The sequence below is a fragment of the Vigna angularis genome, chromosome 4, assembly GCF_016808095.1.
Source record: "Vigna angularis cultivar LongXiaoDou No.4 chromosome 4, ASM1680809v1, whole genome shotgun sequence".
NCBI lineage: Eukaryota > Viridiplantae > Streptophyta > Magnoliopsida > Fabales > Fabaceae > Vigna > Vigna angularis.
In genome coordinates, this window is record NC_068973.1 from 38113631 (window position 1) to 38121957 (window position 8327).

The following is an 8327-nucleotide window of genomic DNA, read 5'->3' on the forward strand; positions in this document are numbered from 1 at the left end:
CTCATCTAAAGAGATTCAAACATTTGTTTGGATATGATTGGAAAAGAAAAGATAGAAAAATATTTAAAATTGAAAGTGAGATTATTATTTGAATTAATAAAAGAAAGAGTAAAAAGAAATAGTTAATAGGTGTACAAGTATATGAGATCGATTTTGAAAGAAAAAATATAAATGAAAGATAATTTAATTTTTTGAGAAAAACTATATTGATTTTAATCGTATTTTAATTTTAAACTCCAATATATCTTAAAGAAGATGATTTTTGTTTTTTTATCATCAAAATGATATTTTATAACTACAATGGAATATTTGTGGTACTCCAACCACTTTACATGGTATGTTTAATGAAATAAGTACAAAGTTGACATAAAAATCTCTTTTTGATACATATATGATTTTATCCCTAACCTATAGAAGGTTTGTTGTATGTGTACATATAAATTCGGCCATATATTAGCTAAGAAGATGATTTTAGTGTATTTCTCACATTAAAAGATTATTGTATTTCAATATCACCATTTTAGGGTATGGAAGCAAAGAGAGTTTATCATAATTATGTGGCTGGCATAATTAGTTATATAGAATAAATTACATAATCGATAATTGATTATACAGGTCACATAATTTGTTATCCAAAAAAAAATAGCATAAACAATGTGTAGAGCTTATCCAATAATGAGTTTCAAACTTGTTAACATCAAAAAGCTTCAAAATAAGTAAATCTGACTAAAAAAGTCAACCATACATCAAACAACAGTTAATTAAAGTGTTGTTTATTGAATGAATGAGTTTGAAAGTGAAAGTTTATTACTTGATTACTAATTAATAGAATACTTGAGAATATGAAATAAATATATATATATATATATATATATATATATATATATATATATATATATATATAAACAATTGTTCACTTAACAAAAGATGAAAATAAAAAACAAAAAAAAAGCAAAAGGAAAGAAACTCCTCTGTGTATTAGGAAAAGAAAAAGCACAACATTAATTAACCCATTCACTTATGTAAGAGTTTGTCTATTTAAAACATAATACATGATGTTACTCCTTTTAAACTCTTATGATATATAGATTTTTTTTTTAATTACAGATATGTTAAAAATCATAAAAATATTTTCAAATAAAATAGATTTAACGAATAAAATTAATTACTAATTATATTTTTTTCATTTAAAAGAAGAAAAAACATCAACTCCGATTTTAAAGTCATTTTAAATATCTCTTTCTTTCTATCAATAAAGTGTTGTCTTAAAAATAACGGGAAAAAATGTAATAATAGACTGAACCAAAATTGAAAAATATAAAAATGTATTGGTTCTAATTAAAAAGAAAGGAATAACATTTCAAATTATTTTCAAATTGATTTGAATGGAATCACAATATACTTTTACGGTGAAATCTATTAAAAAAAAATCAAAAATCAAATCACGAACACCTTGGTACATAGAAAGCATTTGACGAATCCAGCATGATGAGCTTTAGAATGTGGTTTGATTTTGCATGTGCAGTCTCGTCATTATATTTTTTGGAATCAAAATAATCACGCTTACTGGCGTGAGTATATAATCACCATCCACATTCTGTGACTCATTTTTTCTTCTGTCATTAGGTTTTGTGCTCTTTGAATTTGAGCTTCACATCCCATGGGCAATGGACCAAGTGAAACACGCGTGCATAAATTTACTTCCATTACTATTTCGATCACAATTTCCAACCTCATTTCAACTTATTTACTCAATGATGTTCTTTGAATATTATTCTTCTCAGTAACTTACAAAATCTATTATTACATAGTTATTTATAATATATATAGTTTTTTTAATCTATTCCTTAAAAAAGAGTTATCTTTGTAATCATCTGGTTTATATACAAACACCAATAACATAAGGGATCGATACCCTTTTCTAGAAAGACTTTCGATATACTTCACTTGATCATGAAGGGACATAGCCCGGTCACCAACCATGAACTCTAATACCATTTGTAGGGAGGTTTGACACACACATACATACACATAGATCTCCACACTGGTAAGATATTGTCCGCTTTGGGCCAAGCCCTCACGGATTTGCTTTTGGTACCACTCCAAAAGGTCTCTTATCAATAGAGGTATCTTATGTGTATATAAACTCATGTCCATCTCTTATTTTATCTGATATGAGACATTGTTTGTATCCAACAATCACACGGCTATTAATTTTCAGTAATATAAAATAAAGTATAATTACACCAATTAAACTATAATTAGATTGTTATTAATTAAAATTTATAAAAATATATAAGAGAAGGAGGTACCTGATTATATTTATTATACAATTAATATTTGAAAAACAAAATCTTTATTAATTTTATGATCGAAGTACTTGTTGTAGGTAACCTCTTTAACACAACCAAAGATAATTTAAAGAATTGAAAGTTGGACAATATACTTAGACAATTAATCTTGATCCTAATTTGAAATAATTTTCATTTTTAATTAAATTATAATCTTAAAGAGAAAATATAACACTTTTTACTAATTAGAATTTTACCATCAACGTCGTGATGAGAATATGTATTAACTAGTTTCTTATATTTTATTTTGGTGGAAATACTTTCATAATTAATATAAAATAATATTATGATTAATATAAATCATGTAAAAGATAACATTATATTAACTAGTTTTATATTAATCATAAAATTTTATATTTTTTTAATATTTGAAGACAAACAAACAAAATGATGTGACGTGATAAAATAACAAATCACATATTAAAAAGTACAAATATTTTGAATACTTAATATATAAAATTTGTTATAAGAGGCTTGAACCTTAATTTATGAAAAACTTAAAACTTAATTAAACCTTATAATTAATATTATAATAATATTTTTATTGCTAAGTATGTTTTTTTAAATTTTTACATACATAAAATATATATGATTGATACAAATAGAAAATTTTATTGATATCAATACTAGATTTAATAATATAAGCGTAATCAATATTTATCTATATGCACAGTAAACTTAAATTACTTATATTTAATTTGATTATACTTGTTTAAATTAGCCTAATTTAATAATTAGCTTTATAATCTATTTGTTTGGGAATAAAGTGAGAGTTTTCGTTTCACAGTTAGTAAACATAATAAAATTAAATAACACGTGTGAAAAAGGTTAAAAAGTATATTATTTTAAGATTTTGAGTTTAAATTGATATTATTGTCTTATAATTTGACTTGCTATTATACGTGACGAATATTTCTAGTAAATTTTCTTTAAAAATAATATGTGAATGATTTATTAATAACTAGATATAAGAGTATGAATCTAGATACTACATTAAATAAGAACAAAAAGAGTTAGACAATAATATTTTTTTAGTTCCAATCGTTTAGATGACTTTCATGAGCACATACCAACACAATATTTAAAAGAATCAGTCATTTTATTTGTTACACACATGATAATAAGGAATATTTCTGGATGTTCACCTAAGATTAACCTCTTTCATAGAATTTAAAGCCACTTAAAGGTGAAGTGTCTCCTTAGAATTGGATTTTTCTATTCACAAGAGTTAAGTTATAAACATCACCGCTTATTCAAGGAACTCAAACCTATTGCCATGCAGAAGACAAAAGGTATGGTCCCTGTTTTCTTTTAAATGTTCTTAAATGATTAAAATGGTCGTTTGATCACTCAAAGACCACGTGATCAATCATCTAATAAGAAAATGATCAATCGGTCTAACACATTTATTAATTGATAATTAATTTAGACAATAATTAGAACAAGTAAGGAAAATAATAATTATTGTTAAAGATTAATAGGAATATTGAAAGTCATTTATAGATGATTAATGAGTCAGACGATAAGCTTATTATAATATTTATAAATATATGTTTGATATAAAATACAGATAATTTAACTCTAATTATTCATCTTTGTTACAAAAGAAAATCACTAATTTAAATATCAGAATGTTTTTGATAGGTACTCGTTTTCATGACTTGGACAAAGAAAGAGAAAACGAACAACATAACTTTAATAACGTAAGATCATCTATCAAAATTACTGAACAATTTTAAATATTTTGAATAAAAGATCTCAACTCTGTCTAAAATAACTTTTAAAGTAATTATAAAATAAATTAATGAAAAATATAGAAGAAACCTCATAGTCACACAATCAATAAAAAATAATGTAGATATAATTGGTAATATAATATGGTGAGACAGTAACATAGAAAAAGGAGAAATTATAAATGTTAAATGAACTTCATGGGTTGAAGAGTTAACCTATGATCAAAACAGTTTTTTTCTTTTTCACATGCTTCTATTTTTCGTTAATTAATATATTATTATTTTCACTACTTCTCTCAGTCCAAATTTCTGTCTCCCTGCTGTTTTCTTATATCTAATTTGATGTTTAACATGACAAAGTAACATTAATCCCTTAATAAAAAATAAAATAATAAAATGAGAGATGAAGTAGAAATTCAGATAGGATGAAACTAATTTTAAAATTAAAATGATGAAAAAAAATTGAAATGATTATTTACTTTTGATTCTCCCGAAAATACGCTGTGTACCTAAACAGAAGGATAAAAGCATTACCACGCGCGCCTCGGTGGCTCCTCCACTTATTTACTTCGGAAACATAATCATCTAGTAACTAGTAATAATTTAATGGTGTTCTTTAAAAAGAGTCCTTACTTAAATGTCTCCAATGCACACTTAAAAGAAAAACACACATGTCACATGTCTAACAAGAATATTGCTATGCCGTGCATCTTGTCAAACATTAATAGTTCCAACTACTAAAAAAATAAAAAGGATGAGTGACTTGGTTTTGTAGAAGTATATAAGTACATTTTAATAAAAAAAAGAAGTCGAATCTCTTTGTTTGACAAATCAAATTGCGTAACACATACATATGAAACCGAACACGACCACTTTACAAACTAGTTGTAGTATACTTTCCAATTATATATATATATATATATATATATATATATATATATATATATATATATATAGTAATTGTAGTGATTTGAGTTTATGTGAATTATGCTGATTTCAATTTCTTATAATTTTTATTTATTACCTTTATTATGTATTTCTCATCAGGAATATAATTGATAAGATAAGCAATAAAATTTACAGTTTATAGTAAAATATTAGAATATAAAAGAAAAATAAAAGAGAGCGCGTGGGAAAAGTAAAGTGGTTGGAGCGATTGTAGAAAATGAGAAAAACAGTAGTTTGTGATGTAAGGAAGCACGATTTGGGGTGTGTGATTTTTATAAAATAAAAAGACCCTCAAACTCGGTTCCAATTGCCTTCTCTTTTCTTTGTTACGCTTTGAGTTTCTCACAGAGATATAACAGCACAAACAAACACTGTCTTTCATCTTCTCTTGTTGTAGAAAGTCACAGTGAGGTGAGGGATGCAAGGAATAGAAGGAGGATTTGTGAGTTCAAACGAGGTAGAGCTGAGTCCCACTATGAGTAACTCGTCCTCACTGTCCATGGAGCTAGACGAGTCTACCGAGACCAGGATCCAACGCCTCATATCGGAGCATCCGGTCATCATCTTCACCCGATCCTCCTGCTGCATGTGTCATGTCATGAAGAACCTTTTAGCCACCATCGGTGTTCATCCCACCGTCATCGAATTAGATGATAATGAGATCGCCGCTCTTCCCCTCTCAGACACCATCGCCCCTGCAGCATTCATAGGCGGCACCTGCATCGGTGGCCTTGAATCCCTTGTCGCCCTCCATGTCACCGGCCACCTCATTCCTAAACTCGTCCAAGTCGGCGCTCTCTGGGTATGACACAACCCAACCCAACCTACCTCTCACGCAATCAACCACTATATATCACCTATCCATATTCCTACACTACATTCCATTGTCTCATTCCTCTCTCTTTATATTTCTCTCCTTAATTAATCTTTATATATGTTATGCTCTGCAATTGCTAGTTAGTACCTAGTATTATTATTATTAGTATTAGTTTTAAAATCAAGAAACATGGCTAATTGTATAATTTAGGGTTGTGAAATGAAATCTCAATTTGTGTTTGAGTGTTCTTAATGAAACTTTTGCTTTGACTTGCGGTGTGGTGGATTCTAAGGCAAAAAAAAATTGTACAGAAAGACATTGATGGACATGGCATCGGGTGGTAATAACAATAACATTAATTTGTCTTCAATGCGTTATCCAGTAAATTGATCGGGTCCGTAAATTGGTCCCATTGACAATTATGAAACAATCGGGACCGTAGATGGAGCGGTGACTTTGTCAGTTTGCTTCGGGAATCCTAAGCTTATCTGTTTGTCGATCTCTTCTTCCTTTTACCTTATATGTAAATTTATTAGTTTCCAGGTTAAAATCATGGCAGTTTGTTTTTATATACCTAGTATGCTTTTATCTTTGTTCATTATCCTCTTGTTTTTAGGGATCAGAAATAATAATGGCAACCTGGTTTGGTTTTTGATTGGGTAAGTGGGACCTAACACACATACTATCCTACTGAGACATGATATGATAGCCTTTTTCATCTTGGTTGTCCCATATCGAGTTAAGACCTTTGATGAGGAACACATGAAGGAAGGTTAGGTTGCATTCATGAAATGAAATTATCAAATCCATGCATACCCGCTTATTACACACAAATATACTAATACTTCATCATTTAGTTTTTCAAAGTATCATGAATTTAAAATATATAATGATGAATTTGAGCTTAAATTAATATTTGTGTAAATTTGTGCATAAAGTGTTGAGTCTTTGCAACTAATATAAAATATTACATTGTTACGAGAAGTGAAGACCTTATAAAGAATAAGGTATTATACTTTCACACTCTCATATATATATTATTAGTTGGAAGTCTTGTAAACCATACGCGATTGTGCTTGCTTCCCTATAAATATCCCGCATTTATAGGGTTTCTTGCCTACCTTTTCCCTATTAGTATTACTATTACTAAAACCAGCTGAAGCAGACTATACAGTGTGCCATTACAATTTTTTTAATTATACTATATTATTTTAATGAATCAAAATTTAATATTTAAGTTAACTTTCATTTTAAACTTTTATTTAATAATATATATATATTTTTGGTGTTTAATTTATAGTTTAAGTAAAACTCATGCTTTTGAGAAAAAAATGAAATAAAATATTTACATTATATATTAAGTATTAATGATGTATATAGTTATTTGAAGTGAATAAATAGCTTATTTCTTTTTTGTTTTTTTCTCTTTATATATATATATATATATATATATATATATATATATATACATTATTATTATTGGAAAGAAAAAAAAATTATGGAAACCCAATAACTTGTAAATAAATAATCACAACTCTTAGAGATATTGGTATATTTTGAATCTTAAATGATATATGCATCAAAAAAAGTTTATCAAAAGAAAAAAAATTATTTAATTTTATGTATTAAAATAAATTGAACTTTAAATACAGATTAAAGATATTTGATACATATAAAAATGTACTTTTGTTATTCTCTTATAATCTTGTTATTGAAAAATATTATCTCATTATACTGAGTCTCTTTTTTTACTGCATTGGTGTGAAATGTCCTTTTCTTTTTCAAAAAACAAAAATTAGTGGAATCTCAGTTTTATTTATTTTTTACTTTGTCAAAAGTTTCTCAACTAATATTTATTGATAAAAATATTATAAATTATAAAAATTATTGGTTCATTAATTGACCCCTCTAGAAAAGCAGCAAAAAAACAAATATGGATTCAAATTATTAACATCATACCAAAAGACTTGTATGTGTTTTGTCACATCCTTCCAAACTGTCTTCAGAATTTAGTAAGAATCATCAATAGGTAATAGATATGCCAAGACAAGTTCAGATTACAAAAGAAAACCAAGATCAATAAGCAGTACCTAACTAACATATTCTTTTCAACTTAACTAGAAAAAACATAAGCTGGTTTATGATGTGAAATTATCAGACTATTTTTTTTTATCAATTTATTTATATATATATTATTATAGTCATACACAATCCATTGTAAGATCTCTGATAATAACTACTTGATTCAAAGTAATTACTAATATAATTAAGAGAAACAGTACTATGAAAACCAATTAAATCATCAATACTTCTGGTATCACAGAATATAGAAAAACAAACAAATGGTGGTAGGATCCTTTCCCAATTAAGGAAAACCGAGAGAGGTATATGGATGATAATTAAGGGTAATTGTCCTAAATCCTAACCCCACTTTCCACCATGTGATTATGTGATCCAATTATTTCTCCTTTGAGTTGG

At 27.1% G+C, this 8327-nt stretch overlaps 1 protein-coding gene across 1 annotated transcript; it reads left to right on the plus strand.

The window, feature by feature from the left end:
* The first annotated feature begins 5276 nt into the window (after positions 1-5276).
* LOC108330520 (glutaredoxin-C6) lies at positions 5277-6088 on the plus strand. The gene has a single exon (XM_017565001.2). The coding sequence runs from the start codon at positions 5451-5453 to the stop codon at positions 5838-5840; it is 390 nt and encodes a 129-aa protein (XP_017420490.1). The 5' UTR covers positions 5277-5450; the 3' UTR covers positions 5841-6088.
* Positions 6089-8327: the final 2239 nt, after the last annotated feature.